Here is a 17749-nt window from a genome sequence, read left to right as displayed (position 1 = left end):
AACAGTAGGTAAGACTACAATCCAAATTGTAGCTTGTATACAGATCTCCCACCATGCTCCAAGATTCTCACTACACCTTTCTAAACATACTGGAAAATATTAAGATACAACCAAACACCCTAATACTGGGTGATTTCAGCTACCCTGCCATTAACTGGGAAAACTACTCGGGTACCAATACCTTTTTCCAACGGTTCTTGGAATTCATAAATTCCAATGCTCTGGATCAACTAATCCATTGTCCCACCAGGAGCTCCAATATCCTAGACCTGGTCATTACCAACATGGGAGATAGATGCTCCACACCAGTGGTCACCCCCTCATTGGTCAGGTCTGACCATAAACTAATCACTCTTGACATCCACATCCCACCCCCCAGTAAGGAAACCTCTGTAAAAAACTTCTCCAAAGCCAACTTCATGCTACTCAAGTCAGAAGTGACAAACTTCATGACACCCATGCAAACAGGAACTGGAGGTTCGACTGTTGAATCCTACACTAAGGCACTGTATGAGCACATCCACCTGTGCATGAATCATGCCATCCCAAATAGAACCAAGACGCTCTCTTCCAAAAATAGGAAGCCAATCTGGTGGTCCCCTGCAATCAACAAACTATACAACAGAAGGAAAAAACTGTTGCAGAAAAGAGGAACATCCTAGGATGCAAAAAAACTCCCTTACCAGCCTCAATAAGAAGCTGAGATCCCTCATAAAATCCTCCAAAGCAAGTTATGAAAATAAAATTGCTAAAGATTCCAAAGACAGCCACAAGGCATTCTATAGTTATGTCAAGAGTCTAAATGGCAATGCTCAGATCTGCTCTGTGCTACAACAGAATGACATTAAATATACTGATCCCAAGGATATTGACAGTATCCTGGCAGATCGATTTAGTGCCAACTTCACCCCCTCTCACCCCCTAAAGGGCCCATCTAAATAGCAAAAGATTGCCAAATTCCGGTAATCACGGCCACACAGGTAGAAACTGCACTCTCCATAGCTAAAAATACAGCATCCATGGGACCAGATGACATCCCGGGCTGTGTACTACATGAACTACGAAATGAACTGTCACCTCACCTAAGTGTCATGTTTAATCATAGCCTCACTTCAGGCTTCGTGCCCACTGAGTGGCACACAGCTACAGTTATCCCACTCCACAAAGTGGGATCCACCTTGGATCCCAGGAACTACTGTCCCAGCAGTCTGATGAGCCTGATCTGCAAGGGCATGGAATGCATTATCATGGAACTTATAAACAAATACATTGGCAACCTTCAAACACTGGACCCCGCCCACTTTGGGTTCTTGAAGGGCCGATCTTATTTCTTTAACCTGATTGACTTCTTTGAATTAGTCTCCAGAGCTGTGGACAAGGGTAAGGAGGTCCACACAGCCTATCTGGACCTCGCCAAGGCCTTTGACACCATCCCCCACTCTGGAATCATAGATAAACTTACTAAGCTGGGCATAAATCCCTATGTCACTTGATGGGTTGCCAACTGGCTTAGTGACAAAACCCAGACTGTAAAAGTAGCCGACTTCAAATCCAGCTGCAGACAGGTGACAAGTGGAGTACCTCAGGGTTCAGTCCTGGGACCACTCTTGTTTAGCATCTACTTCTCTGAAGTACAGGCCAACACTAAGGGACTCTGGCTAACAAAGTTCACAGATGACTGCAAACTGGGAGCCATTATTAAATCCCCAAATAATGTGGATATTCTACAAAAGGGCCTTACAGAAACAGATGCTTGGTGCCAGAGCCATGGGCTCAAGCTTAATGCCAAAAAATGTGTAGTTTTCCTCTTTGGGAAAAAACATGTACCCATGAATTACCACATAGGTGGCAGTACAGTAAACACCGAAAGTGTGATGAGAGACTTAGGGACACAGGTGGACAGTGGTCTCACCTTCGATATCCACATTGCCACAACAGTCAGGAAATCCTTCTATGTGGCACACCTCATCACTAAGGACTTTTCATCCAGAAAAGAGGAGGTCATTGTCCCACAGTACTCATCCCTCGTTGGACCCATTATAGAGTACAACGCCCGATTTGGTATGTACCTCACAAAACATCTGCAACAGCTTGAAAGGCCACAGGAATACCTCACTAAAAGAATCACAGGCCTAAAGCAGATGCCCTATGCTGACCATCTAAAAAAACTCCAGCTATACTCTGTGGCATATCGTCTACTCAGAGGTGATCTCAGCTTAATGTACAAGGCCATGTCATACCCTGAGCTGTTGGACATGCTCCACTTAAAGATATCCCAATCCCTCAGAGCCACACGCTCCATGGATCTAAACCTTGTCATCACAATGAACAAAACATGCTGGTGGGATGGGTTCCTGACCCAGAGACTCCCCATACTCTGGAATAGACTGCCCATACATGTCAAGCAGAGCACCTCCTTGGCCCACTTCAAAAGGAACCTTGACAATTGGATGGGAGATAGGAAATTCACCTCTGGGATCACGTCACTCGTCCTGCTAGACAGGGGTCCAGGGAAGCAAATATTGTGGGAAGAAATATCCAGGGTATGGCTTGGCTTATATAGGCCCTAGGGCTGATAGCCTAGTACCAACCTATGAACCTATGTATTGCATTATGGTAGACTAGAAAATAATGTGCAGTTTTACAGTTATAAAAGATTGCTTACTAGTCTACTTTTAAGTAGTCACATGGATGTACATGTGGGTATGCGCATCATACTTCTCAACTATACAGATTTTTGCAGAATGTCCAGATTTTTGCCTCGTATTTTTGGTGTGTTCCTCCTAAAATCTGTACCTTTCTGGCAAGTAGCTGAGGATTGAAGTCATTAAGTAATGGCAAACATTTGGGTTTAAGACTCCACATCCTTCAGAAAGTTCATGCTAATGCAAAATCTATTATAATATCTTTTTTCTAAGTTTGTAAGAGCAATATTTAAAATATGTTCTTATTTGTCCCCCCCATCATTTTAGGCTTTGTCCAGATTTTGTTGCTCTAAGAGGTTGAGAGATATGATGAGCATGTTCTGTATGCTGAATGGAGTCTACCTGATGAGTAAAATAAATAAATCAAACAATCCAGGCACAACATAACTGCTTGTTGTTCATCCTTAAATTCAGTCTCTTGCTTCTGAGAGATGTAAATGTAGTAATAATTAAATGGACTCACTTGTAGATGGGATTCTTCCTGTCCCAGTGACTATTTAGCATGACGGCTGAATATGTCATGTAATCAGAAAGGAATATGATGTTTTTTTATGTTGTTGCAGCTACAACATTATCTTGCTACCTCAAATCTAAATAAAAATATTTTGTGCTTGGATGTATGTAGGTGAATCAGACTGACAGGAAAAAAGTCTGATCAAAAGTAACATTTTTCTCCTTTCCTTTATTTTGACAATTATTTATTCTATTTCTTAAACTTTCTATTTGTTTATTTATTTGGTGGGTCAGGGCTGTTCTTTTAAACAGAATAAAACATTTTAGGTATTGTTTATATATATATATATATATATATATATATATATATATATATATATATATATATATATATATGCAGAAAGACACATGGGGGTATGTGTGTACAGATGTTACCATGCAGCCAGGGTGTTGTGAGGGCAGTTGCCTTAGAATAACTGGGTGTGTGAGAATATCTGCACCATGCCCACCCCTTGTGTCCTATTACAGTTAGAAAAATTGTCATCTGTATTTTTTTTTCAGTTTAAATTTTATATGTTTGTAGTTTATGTACAAGAATTATATTTTATGTAGTGTACTTTGCAGTAAAATAATCCCCCACTATTTTTAGCTAATTGATTATTATGCAGTTATAACTGTTTAACTGTGTGGATTTCTGGTATAGAGCTTGTCACATGTCCCTTGTATTCAAATGAGATACTCAGGCACTGTGATGGGTTCATAGGTTCATAGGTTCATACTAGGCTATCTGCCCTAGGGCATTTATAAGCCTAGCCCAGAGTTTTCCTTTAGTTTGGAGGATACTATGCCCATTATTTTGCTGTGCCTCTGTCAAGCAGTGACACTGAGGTTATCCCTGGGGTATACCTGCGATCTCCCATCCATTGGTCAAGATTTCTCTTGAACAAGGCCAGCGAGGTGCTCTGCCTCACATGTACTGGGATTTTGTTCCACAGCATAGGAGTCTCTGGGTGATGAATCTGTCGTGTTGAGGTTTAAGTCTCTTGCCCTTGTAGTTCTGATGGATTTAGATTTTTTGAGGTGAAGCATGTTCAGTAATTCTGGGTTGGACATGGCCTTGTATGTCAGGCACAGGTCACCTCTGAGCAGACGGTGTTTTACTGAATAGAGCTGGAGTTCCTTCAGTCGGGCAGCATAAGACATATTTTTGAGACCCTTTATCCTTTTGGTGAGGAACTTTTGGGGCCTTTCCAATTGCTGTAGGTGTCGGGTCAGATACATTCCGAATGGGGCATTGTACTCGATCATTGGTCTGATGAGTGATGAGTACAGGGGAATGATGACCTCCCTTGATCTAGATGTGAATCCCTTCATGATAAGGTGGGCAATGTAGAAGGTCTTCCTAACTACTTTGGCAACGTGAGTGTCAAACGAAAGGTTACTGTCAACCTAGGTCCCCAGATCCCTGATAACCTCTTCTGTGCTTAGTGGATTGCCACCTATATGGTAACTAGGGGTAACCTTGTTTTCCTTTTGGCGTGTAACTTTAGGCCATGGCTCTGGCACCAGTTATCCATTTCTATGAGACCCTTCTGAAGGATATCTGTGTCAGATGGATTTTCAACTATGGTGCCCAGTTGAAAGTCATCTGCAAACTTTGTCAGCCATAATCCTCCTGTGTTTGCTTGTACTTCTGAAAAGTAGATGCCGAACAAGAGTGGGCCCAGGACTGAGCCCTGTGGGACACCACTTGTGACAGGCTTGGAGTCTGACATGGCGCTAGCAACTCTGACCCTGTGGGTTCTGTCACTTAGCCAGTTTGCAACCCATCTTGTGACGTATGGGTTTACATTTAACCTGGTGAGTTTTTCAATGATATGCCAGGTCAAGGTAGGCTGTGTGGACTGCCTTGCCCTCGCCAAATGGGGTTTGTGTTTTTTTGAAAAAGTCAACCAAGTTTAACAGGCATGATCTGCCCTTGACAAAGCCAAACTGGGTTGGATCCAATGTCTGCAAGTCCCCTATTTTATTTATGAGTTCCATTATGATCCTCTCCATAGCTTTGCAGACCAGGCTTGTCAAGCTGATGGGGCGGTAGTTTCGAGGTGTGGTGGAGGCACCTCCTGTGAAGTGGGACCACCGTTGCCGTATGCCACTCTCAGTGCGATCCTGAGGTGAGGCTAAGATTAAACAGCTGCCCTAACTGTGGGTTTAATTCCTCATTGAGTTAAGTGGAGCACACAACCGGGACACCATCTGGTCCCATGGATGCTGTGTTTTCACCTTGGAGAGAGCAGTTCTCACCTGAGCATTTGAGATGTTTTCTCCTTTGGGGAATTTGCACTGAACCTGTCAGCCAGTATGTTGGCAATGTCTGTAGGTTCAGTGATTTTATCATTTTGAACTAGTTCTGAGCATATCTGGGAGTTTCCTCCCAGGTTTCTAAAAGGCCTTATGATTGTCTTTTGAGTCCTTAGCGATTTTTCTCTCAAAATTTGCCTTGGATGATTTTATGAGAGATCTTAGTTTTTTACTTATAATGATCAAGGGTGTCTTCCCTTTTACAGATTTTGCTCTATCTTGTAGTAGCTTCTTCCTTTTGTTGTAGAGCTTGTTTATGGCTGGGGTCCACCAGACTGGATGCTTGCCTTTGGTACAAAGAGTCTTTGTTTTGTCTGGGATTGCCTGGTCCATGTAGTCCTGGAGGTGCTGGTAGAAGGCATTTGTAAGTGATTTAGCGGTTTGAGTAATGGTTTCCGCTGGCTCGGGGGCCTTGAAAGAGACCACACCAGTCTTTAGAAGTGTGAAGTCGGCTTTTGAGAAGTTCTTCACTGTGGTCTTTCTTATCTGGGGTGGGGGCGGGATGTGGACTTCCAGTGAGATTAGTTTATGATCTGATCTCACCAATGAGGAGTATACTTCTGGTGTTGAACATTATGACCTCATGTTCATGATGATGAGATCTAGTATGTTTTCTCCTCTTGTGGGGATGGTGACTAGTTGTTCCATGGCATTTGAGTTTATGAACTCTAGGAACCTTTGGGCTAGAGGGTTGGGGCTTGAGTAGTGATCCCAGTCTATATTTGGATAGTTGAAATCACCCAGTATGATGGTGTTTGGAGATACATTTATCCCCTCCGGTGTTTTCAGGAAAGCTGTGTGAGGTTCCTGAGTTTGAGAGGGTGGCCTGTAACATGCTACAAATTGCAGAGCAGTCTTGCCTACGGTTAATTGTACCTGGATGGTCTCCGATGTATCGTGCATTGCCACCAACCTTGAGGTGAGGTTGTCCTTGATGAATATGGACACCCCCCTCCTTTCCTGGTGTTGTCCAGGTTTTGGGGCCGGAACGCATGATATGAGGTAAAACCTGATAGTGCTGGGGTGCTCTCAGGAGCCTTAAACCAGGTTTCAGTCACAGCACAGACATCGATGTTCTCCATACTGAGAAGGGCTTCGAGTGCATGCATCTTGAGGTTGAGACTTCTGGCATTAAGCAGCATTACCCTTAGTTTTTTTCCTTTTTTGTGTTTTAGGGTGGTAGGTTTAGAATTTGAGCCTTGCCTAAAAAAGGCACTATGGGGTGGGTGACAGGTGCAAGCTGTCCCTTGGCTTGTCCAGCATATCATCCCAGGCAGACAGACATTGGATCCCCTTTGAATGACACCATAGTTTAAGCCAATTATTAAAGCTGATCATCTTGTCTCTGTATTGTGGCATCATTCTTGGTGAAGGTAGGATACTGCTCAAGGTCAGGGTCATACCTGCCTGGGCTACATAATCAGAGAGCTCCTCTATGTCTCTTTTCATGTAGTCCAGGGACACACCAGCATGGACAATGACTGAGTCATACTTGTACCTGCAGTTGAGTGACCTGAGTGCTTGCGTATATGGCGATTCTAGCAGCTTACTGTGACCTTCTCCTTACTCAATCTGGTGAGTGGGACGTCAATGTGTCTGACTATGGAGTCACCTATGATGAGTGTGTCAGGCATTGTGTTTGGCCTTAAGGGCTGTGACTGTTTGGCACACTGACTGTGTGGTCTATGTGTTGCATGTGCTGTGCCCTGTGGTGGCAGTTGTTTGGGTGTCTGCTTTGGTGGCCTCTGCTGTTTTGGTAGATTTTTGATCAGAGCCTCTGAGTATGTCTTTGTGTGTTTGTGTATGATTTGAAGTTGTGATAGTGCTATGTGAGACTGGGTTTGTGGTGTGTGTGGTTACCTTCTCCTCCTGTCTGGTCTTGCCAGTCCTATGTTGAGAGAGCTCAGCCTCCAGTTTGGCTATGTAGTTGCATCTCTCGCATGTATTTGTGTTTTGTGGGAGAAGGAGAAGGTTGTCTGTGTACATGAGGCAATTGTAACATTGCCTCAATATTCCCAGATTCACTAGCTGAGCAGGAGAGGACACTAGCAACTGATCCCTCGACATGCTAGAAGGAATAGACAAAAACTTTATGTAGATGAGTTGAAAAAGACTTTGGGGGATGTGGTGATCGAAAAAGTGTTTTTAGGCTGGTGGGGTACTATGTATAATAAAAAGTGCTATATCAGAGTAAAAAGTACTTTAGGAGCAAGTGTTTCAAATTGTTTTTTGTACATAAACAAATTAGGAGCTGCAACTGGAGCATATACTTAAGCTAACTGATGACTCCTTACTTCAAACACTCGTATGTGCATCCCATGATCTCACTTTGTCTTAATGGTCTGAGAGGTTTGCTGGAATTATCGTAGTAGAACTTTTGTGACTAGAGATTTTTCAAAATTTGAGTCTTGACTATTCTGTTGTTCTTTACGTTTGGTAATAACAATTGTTTACTGATCAGAAGAGTTGTTCTAGTCTGTATGGACATCAGTCTCTGAGCAGGTGAACCAAGCAAATTATCTCAAGAAATGTTTCTGAGATTAAGTAGGTTAATAAAAACATCAGTATGATCTCTGCTGCATTTCTCCAACAAGTACTTTGCACTTTGAACTTAGCTAGTCCATTGGACTGTGGATACTCAGGGCTACCAGTAACATGGACAAAGTCCCAAGACTCAGCAAACTCCTTGAACTGCTGACTTGTAAACTGTGCACCATTCTCAGATACGACTTTGTGCGGACTACCATGAACAGAAAAATCTCTTCAGTTTTGTAATGACAGTGGTGGACATTAAGTTAGCAAGAAGGTCAATTTCAAACCAATTTCATTATGAGTTTATTAACACTAAATAATGCTGACCATTCCATTTGAAAATATCAGTAGAAACCGTCGACCATGGTAGTAGAGAAATCTGGTTTAGCTGAAATGGTTCTTTTTGTTGGTGCAATTTAGTACTGTTGCAAATAGAACAGCTAGAGTTTCCTTCTCTATATGTTTTGACATAGAAGGCCAAAATACTATGCCTTTTGCCCTTCTTTTGGTTGAATTCAGTACCCAGGTGACCACGATGCAAAATCATGATATATCCGTGTTGTAATGCTGTAGGAATTCCCACTTTAGGACCTTTCATGATGATTCCATCTGTCATCATAAGCTTGTCTCGGTAAAGAAAGTACTTCTGTATGTCACGTGGTAGACTGGTTTGTCATGCTGGCCATTCTTGACTGATCACGTTTCAGCTTCTGGAGAATTGGGTTTGAGACTGTATGAGTTCTGAGTTCATCGCGATGTGATGACAACATTTTTTGACTTGCATGACTTCAAAGTCTGCTTTCTCATTATCTGCTGTTTGTCTTGGTGCTTTTGACAAGGCATCAGCAAGGTATGGAAATTTGCCTTTTGTATAGATAGTATTGAAATTGTACTTTTGCAATTTTAACATGTGTTGCAAGTTTGCTGGGGCAGTATGTAGTGGCTTTTTCTGGATTGTCACTAGAGGCTGTTGATCAGTCTCTGTTTAAATAGGTTTGCCATAAATATAATCATGCAACTTCAAACAGGCAAACACTACTGCCAGAAGCTCTTTTTCAGTTTGTGCACACTGCATTTCAGTTTGGGTTAAAGTTCTTAATGCATAGGCTACTGGTGTGCCTTCTTTCAGACATACTGCACCAAGACCATTCTTTGAAGCATCACACAAAAGAGGGTGCAGGAAGCTCACTCAGGTCTGTGACAAACTTTCCTAAATAGTTGACCAAACCAATTAAATCTTGTAAAGATGCAACACTTTCTGGAACTGGCATCTCAAGAATTGCTGCTTGCTTAGATGGATCTGGTTGTAAGCCAGAAGTGGTAAAACATGACCCACATAAGTAACTTCTTTCAGTTATTGAATTATCACTTGTGACACAGGCAAATTTGCATTCATATAAAAGTAATCAAACTATATTAACATAACAGACATTATACTTCACCTACATTACTATATATCATTCATTTTTGTCACAGTCCTGATTCCTGTTTAGTTCATTTTGTATGTATAATAGTTTATTTGAGTTAGGAGGTTTTCTTTTTCATAAATTCAGTATTTCTAAGTATTTCTTTGTTTCATACTTTTTCCTTGCTGAACAACTTTTCAAGATGGCTGTAGTTTGCTGAATTTGGATGTCTGCCAAGGAGTAGAGGTTTGTAACTGAATTTGAGACCTAAGTGTTCTCCAGTAGCATTGTCACATGTCTATAAAAGTTGGTGATTCTAAGGTAGCTAGAACTGTGATTAGTCAGTTTTCCTTGCCTATTTTGCAATCTCTGAAAAGAGCTTGCACTCAGTGTTAAATGTGCTTGAGACAAGTACCTCATGCCTTCGTTGTGTACTGGGGCATACCGTTGCATAAGAAATTAAACCACATTTACTCAGGTCTTTTTCATTTTATAATTATTTGAATTTGTAATTGAAAACTTCCCAATCTTAACTTTAAACAAATATTGCTTATTTTTATTTTATTCATCCTTTGTTCATTGGGTTAGTCTGAATAGGCTAGTAGCCTCTTTTCAGGAGAGACCAAAGATGGTATTTGTACTACGAGGAAATTTGGCCAAGGCATTAAGGAACTTTCCCTATTGTTTTTGATAAGTCTGTGGGATCTCTTACATCCACCTGAGCTACCACCAGCTCAGGCAGATGGGGCCTTTGTTTAATGCCACATTGAAGGTGACACACGCGGGAGTACAGCACTCCCTTATGCTGCACTCTAGTTCTAGCAATCCATCTACCTGGTGGGGGAATAGAACCCACAGCCATCTAAACGAAAGGCATGTTTATTACCTCTTGCACCACATATGAAACAACACAACATAAAGCTTTTTTTCTTTTTTAAACAAGAAACATCATTGTTGAATTATCATTTATGAAATAGGCAATCATATATTTATATAAATGAAAACAAACCATACTGACATATTTTCCATTGCAAACAATTGTACATCACGTGTAATCTTCTATACAATTATTGTCAATGAAACATTGCATAGCCCATTCGATTCCTGCCTTTCCTTAAACTTCATTCCACCTCCAAAACATCATTTTGTATGTATTGTTCCCAAAATTCCAATTTTTTTCTGTATAACTAGTTCCTACCCTTTTCTAAAGATCCAACTTCCAGTTCTATTATCTCTGTTACTGTATTCACACTAAAGCTTTTTTCCAAACCTGGTTGAAGAGGTGTGCTTTTGCTGAGGTTATACAAGTTGAAATTATAAAGTACAGGGCTGTTCAGAAACCACTGAGCCTTTCCCCCACAGAAGCATTTTTTAAAATGTGTTTTTTATATGCATTCAAAGTTTAATTTGAAAATGCTTTGAGGTAAAATTTATTACATTCACATATCACTGCGTTACCATTTCTTTCAAACTCATTTTGACAAATGTGCTTCCAGTAGTAAAACCATTTACTATAAATGTACTTTTCAGTTGTAAAAAATCAGTAAAATTATTTTCATTGAATGCCATATCACTAGTTGATGGTATAATCAGTCTGTTAATTATATGCAGTTATAACTGAGGCTGTATTAAGAGGGTCTATGAAAATAATTTGTGAATGTCCAATTTCCTATAAACTGTCCTGTAATCAGAAGCTGTTAGTACCAAACTTCCTTTCATTCATGTTACAATTTTAGACAAGAGATGACTAGACTCCAGTTAAGGTGCCAACATAAAAACAGCTTGTAGCTCTAAATCAGTTTGTGTCAATTCAAGATACCTAGTAGATGAAATTACCTTTTGTTGCCTTTAACAAAGTGTTTGAGGAATAATGTCATATAGCTTGTTTTGATTATATTAAACAGAAGAAATTATTTTGATTAAGAACTTTGGTCCTCAAAATCAGTTTATTTAAAAGTTTATTTGTTAGAGGTTTGTTGATAAGATGTCTAGAACCGTCATCTTGTTTTAACTTATCCATATGCCAAAATGTGGGGTATTTTTACCACAGTGTAAAAAATAGTTTAATTTATGTACGTGAGTATCGTTTTGTTTGTGCAAGAACTTTCATTTCTGTTAAGGATGGTATTTATTTCAGATTTTTTGATTTTTCTAGATTAAAGGAGTTGCTCCTCCTGACAATGGAAGAACTGCCATGGATTTGGCTGCTGAGGAAATGCGCATGTGGCCTTCACTTGGCAAAGAAAAACAGCAGGAACTTTTGCAGAGTGAAGAAAGTACTGTGTATAGCCTGGCTATTCATTATGCCAGTCTCATGGTGTACCTACTGGTGCCTTTAGACACCAGTCAAAATAAACTACTACGACCCTCCGCAACGGGAGACTGGGAAAGTGGAACCAACAGCATCATCACAACCAGGTAAGTAAAGTATCCCGCACAAATTAAATCCTGCTCCACTAAAGTGCAGTCATTCCACTAATGATATGTGATAACAGTCTTTGATTAAAACATATTAATGCAACATTTTTGTAAGATTTTGTTTATTAATTGTTAACCAGGAAGTTCTCTGCTGCATGCTAGAGAGATTACTTTTGCAGAGAAGGCCTGGGCAGCTGTGGAGAAAATCATAGGCCTTGTGATACTTTTTTTCATGTGAATGCCTTTGTAATTTTAAATGGCTTTCACAGATACACACACATTCAGTTTAGTTTTGTTTGAAACATAATGCAAAGGCAACATCTTTACAGAATAGTTTTAGTTAGATAGCTTTCTAACTGTGTTTACAAACAGCACATTCACAAAGATGAAAAGAACAAATGATCTATTACCATATTAGTTACCAAAAGAATTGTGGTCTTGGTTGAGTCCTGGCTACTATTTAGCTGTTTTCACTGCAGTGAAACTCATGTTGGAGGCAGTGGCAATGAAATATTTATTTTATAGTTTATACTGCAGTGAAACCCATGTTGGAGGCAGTGGCAAGGAAATATTTATTTTATTGTTAAAGTAACAGAGACTATAATATTGTATAACAGCTGACTTGCATCTTTTTGAATTCACATCAGCAATGCTGTCACCTTCTTTTCTTAACTTCTTAGCTAGCAATGTTTGTACCTTTTAAAATGTTTATTCTCAAGTCTGTGGTAAAAATATTAGTTAAAACAGGTAGTCCACCAGCCTAACAGTATATAATTGTAGATAATGTGTTGCAAGTTTTAAAATAAATTATCCTGGAGGTTCTTGAATACATGCATACCTAATATTCTGCAACTCAACACAATATTTATAAGTTCACAGGAGACTACAAGGCTAACGGCTCAAGAGCCTTTACAAGCCTAGCTGATATAATCCACTTTACCCAGTATATGACCTCTAGGGATAGGATGACGGCATGGGTTTGTTCTATGTCATGAGTAGTTTACAGATTTTACAATTTTTTTGAAGATTGCACCTATCCGTAAGGGACGTAAGTGCCACCCTGGGTGTGATTTTTTTCGATTCCCCATCCACCGATCCATATTGGTCTTGAAGAGGGCCAGGGGAAGACTCTGCTTAATGTGAATAGAAATTCTGTTCCACAGAAGGGGCAATCTCTGAGACACACAGCTGTCTCTCCGGCATGTTCTGCTTGAATTGCTAAGTTTATCCCTAGAATGGGTGACCCTCGTACTGTTTGTCTTGTGAATATGTAGCATCTCCATCAGGGCTGGATTTGTGAGTGTCTTGTAGGTCAGGCTTAGGTCACCCCTTAATAGTCAATAGGAGACAGTAAAGGGAAATGGCTTTTGGTCTGTCTACATAGGAAACTCTGTGGTTGCTCCAGCTCTTATAAGTGCCTGGTGAAGTACATTCCAAATAGCACATTGTACTCGATTATTGGTGTAATGAGGGCTGTGTACAGTAGGACTATAATCTCTCTTGTTCTGGATACCATGCATTTACTTATATGTCGTGTCACATAGCTTGACCTCCTCACCACTGTGGACATATGACAGTCAAATTCCAGGCTCTTGTCTACTTGTGTACCTAGATCCCTTACTTCTGAGTCTACTTTTACGGGTGTGTTGTTAATGTTGTAGTTAGGAGGGGTATTTGATGTCTCAAAGGGTACAATGCATTTCTTTGCCTTTAGTTTCAGGCCGTGGTTCTGACACCAGTCATTTGCCTGAATTAGACCCTCCTGAAGGATATTAACATCATTGGGGGAATTTGGTGACTGCCCCTAGCTTGCAGTTGCCTGCACACTTTGTTATCCAGAAACCTTCTATATTGGCCTTGGAGTCTGAGAAGTATATTCTGAACAGGAGTGGTCCCTGCACTGAGCCCTGTGGCACACCACTATTAACCGGCCTCTTGCTGGAACATGAATCATCCACTTTAACCACGTGTCCTGTCCATGAAACAATTGACTATCCATCTGGTGATGTAGGAATTTATGCTCGGTTTTGTGAGTTTACTTGTAATACTGGAGTGGGGAATTGTATCACATGCCTTGGCCAGGTCAAGGTAGGTGGTATGCACTGTTTTACCCTCATCCATGGCCTTAGTGACTTTCTGAAAAAAGTTCACCAGATTTTGTAGGCATGACCTGCCCTTGATAAAGCCAAATTGGGTCGGGTCCAATGTTTGGAGGTTTCCTATGTCTTTATTTATCAGGTCCATGATTATTCTTTCCATGGTCTTACAAACAAGACTAGTCAAGCTTATGGGTCTGTAATTTCCTGGGTCATTTGATGGTCCTACATTCTCCACGCTATCAGAAAAATGCTAGTCCATATGCTGTATTGTTGATAGGCTTTCAGGTAGTTAAAGGCAGTATATTTTTGTCCTCCGCTTTATGACGGCCTTTTTTTCTTTTGTTCCTCCCGTTGAAGTTGGAGTCCACCATGAGCGGGGTTAATGCACATACTCCACTGTGTATAATCAGAAGTAAAGATGTAGTGACATTACTCTTACATGTCAAGAGACAGTCATATTTCTTGCAAGTCTTGTTTTAGTGGATCTAACCTGGGGAATTCCCAAAAAATGTGGTATGAATTAACTAACATGTCAGTATTATATCTCTAACAGCTGGGGTTTATTTGCAATTCTGTCTGGAATGTAACAATACTTAAGCAGACATTACCAACCAGGAAAAATAAATACAAATTTGAGATTTTCTAGCATACTTAGGGATTGGCATTCATCTCCTCAATTCTTGGTGAGTTATTTCCTTCCTTCTGTCAAACCACCACATCAACCATAATAACCAGTCCTCTCATGACAGTACATAATTTGAGTTTTTTTAAATATGTCCACAGTAAGTTAATTATTTCTCTAATAAACACATTTCCCTGCATAATTTTGTAAATTGGAGCCACACTGAATAACAGTATCTCACGTCAACTGTTCCCAGTATAGCAGTTATGGAATTTCATTTAAATTTCTCGTGACTTGCCCAATCTGTATTTCCTATTCCCTTCCAAATTTATTGGCATGAGCTACTCAAGTCATTTGCCTATATTAGACTTTTTTATTCCCTCTGTAACCATTGACATTAAATATTGTCTATTGCAAGATATATTCCTGTTTAGCATCTCATAAAACCCTTTATCTCTTCCTGACTTGACTTTACAGTTAAAGCTGATTTCCGCTTAGCTTCGCAGTCCTTGGGTATCAAACCCTGAAAAAGTTTTACCTTTGTTGCCATACAATAAAACTCCAAATCTTGGATATGTAGTCCTTCAACACCCATTGGAAAAGTAACTATGTTCCATCCCACACTTGTTTTTTTTTTTTGGTTGTGTTTTTTTTTTTTTTTTTTTTGTCCTGGCCAAATGAAAAGAAATGTAAACTTCTTTAATTTAACAAAATTCAGCTGACAGAGCAAGAAGAAGACCTTGTGAGGCACGTATCATCAAGAGTGTGTGAACCACTCTACTGCCTGTATTTTTGGGGTCATATCCAAGCAAATTTTCTCCCATTATTGATAAAAATCCTTAACCTTCTCTAACAATACCCTACAAAGTTAATCTTAGCAATGTGTCTCCTAACTTTAAGCCGAAGTTAAAAATATAGGAACAATCTTAGACAAGCAGTCACATGGGCCATAAAAGGCCTAGCTGCATACACATTAAGGTACAGACTCCACTACCAGTTTTTCATTAATTTTTGTAATCATTGAAATGTATATTAAACTATATTGAACTGTTGTCAGCCAAAAGTGCTCTTTGCAGCACCCTCAGTGTGGCCAGTAATGACTACTTTGTTAATTTGTGCGGAGTTATATATATTGGTAGCGTATTTAAATAGGATTGTAGACTCTTTTCTTACAAGACCCGTTGCTCCTACTACTATTGGAACTATCTGGGTATCTTTCTTCCACATTGCTCTTGCTTCTGCTTGCAAATCCCAATATTTTATGACTTTATGTCTCTCAATACTCAGGACACTGTAGTCACTGGGTGCAGCGATTTCAGTGATAAATACTACTTTTGTCTTCCTTGATTGGACCACTATATCTGGTTTTCTAGCATCTGTCTTTCGAACTGTTGGTCGGTTGATCCCATGTGATGTAGACTTCATCATTTTGTATGATGCTTTGTGGCTCATATTTTCCAGTGTTTTTCAGCCACTTCAGTGCCATAATGTTTGCACAATCCCCAGTGCAACAGTCTCGCCACATTATTATGCCTTTCAGTATAAAATTCTTCAGCCATTAGTATATCCCAACCAGCAGCTGTTTCTCCCACATGTTCAATGGACTTTGTAAACCAATGTGTACATAGCCCACTGTCTTGGGCCACCAATATTAACCTTTCATCTCTTGTTTTGAATTCACCTCTCCTTAACCATTCCTGTGTTCGTTCCTGATCAACATGAGGTTCTTCCAGAAGTTTTCTATAATTGCAACTGTATTTATGCTTTTTTCACATGTCTTGCCTTCTCCTTCAGGTACTTCACCTTATATTCTTTCTTTTGTTTTCTGGCACATTCAGTTGCTGCCTGATTTTTATCTACTTCTGGTTTGATTTCCATTCCTGCTTGACGAAGATATGCTTTTGCTAGCCTAAACAGGAAGTCATCTAAGATTTATTCGCCTCATGTTTCAAAACGTTCACTACGGTGGATGTAAAAAGTGTACACACCCCTGTTAAAATGCCAGGTTTTTGTGATATAAAAAATGAGACCACAATAAATCATTTCAAAACTTTTCCCACCTTTAATATGACCTATAACCTGTACAATTCAATTGAAAAACAAACAAATCTGTTAGGGGAAAAATATAAAAAATAAAAAACGTACAATAAGCTGGTTGCATAAGTGTGTACACCCTTAAACTAATACTTTGTTGAAGCACCTTTTGATTTAATTACAGCATTCAGTCTTCTTGGGTAGGAGTCTATCAGCATGGCACATCTTGACTTGGCAGTAGTTGCCCACTCTTACTTGCAAAAGTGCTTCCAATCTGTCAGATTGCGATGACATCTCTTGGGCACAGCCCTCTTCAGGTCACCCCAGAGATTTTTTACTGGATTTAGGTCTGGGATCAGACTGGGCCATTCCAAAACTTTAATTTTCTTCTGGTGAAGCCATTCTTTTGTTGATTTTGATGTATGTTTGGGGCCATTGTCATGTTGAAAGGTAAAATTCCTCTTCATCTTTAGCTTTCTAGCAGATACCTGAAGGTTTTAGGCCAAACGTGACTTGTATTTGGAACTGTTCATAACTCCCTCCACCTTGACTTACACCCAGTTTCAGCTGAAGTAAAGCAGGCCCAAAGCATGATACTGCCACCACCATGCTTCACCTTGGGGATGGTGTTCTTTTGGTGATACGAAGTGTTGTTTTTGCGCCAAACGTACCTTTTGGAATTGTAGCCAAAAAGTTCAACCTTGGTCTCATCAGACCATAACACATTTTCCCACATACTTTTGGGAGATATAATGTATTGTTTTGCAAATTTTAGTAGAGCCTGGATGTTTTTCTGTGTAAGAAAAGGCTTCCATCTTGCAACCCTACCCCATATTCCAGACATATGGAGAATACGGGAGATTGTTGTCACATGTAGTACACAACCAGTACTTGCCAGAAATTCCTGCAGATCCTTTAGTGTTGCTGTAGGTCTCTTGGCAGCCACCCTGACCAGTTTTTGTCTTGTCTTTTTATAATTTTTGGTGGGATGTCCAGTTCTTTGCAACGTCACTGTTGTCCCATATTTTTTCCACTTTTTGATGACTGTCTTCACTGTGTTTCATGGTATATCCATGTGACAACAATCTCCCGTATTCTCCATATGTCTGGAATATGGGG

The 17749-nt window shown here is 40.1% G+C and overlaps 1 protein-coding gene across 1 annotated transcript in view; it reads left to right on the top strand.

The window, feature by feature from the left end:
* The window catches only part of SBF2 (SET binding factor 2), a 3151758-nt gene that overhangs the window by 2476700 nt on the left and 657309 nt on the right, over positions 1-17749 (top strand). Inside the window, exon 23 of the mRNA XM_044058929.1 lies at positions 11613-11875. Within this exon, the coding sequence (XP_043914864.1) occupies positions 11613-11875 (263 nt within the window). The remainder of the gene's footprint in view (positions 1-11612; positions 11876-17749) is intronic.

This window comes from Protopterus annectens, chromosome 17.part0 (genome assembly GCF_019279795.1).
Source record: "Protopterus annectens isolate FY-2018-M chromosome 17.part0, PAN1.0, whole genome shotgun sequence".
Classification (NCBI taxonomy): Eukaryota; Metazoa; Chordata; order Ceratodontiformes; family Protopteridae; genus Protopterus; species Protopterus annectens.
The sequence above is the reverse complement of the archived record's forward strand: the minus strand, read 5'-3'. Positions and strand labels throughout refer to the sequence as shown.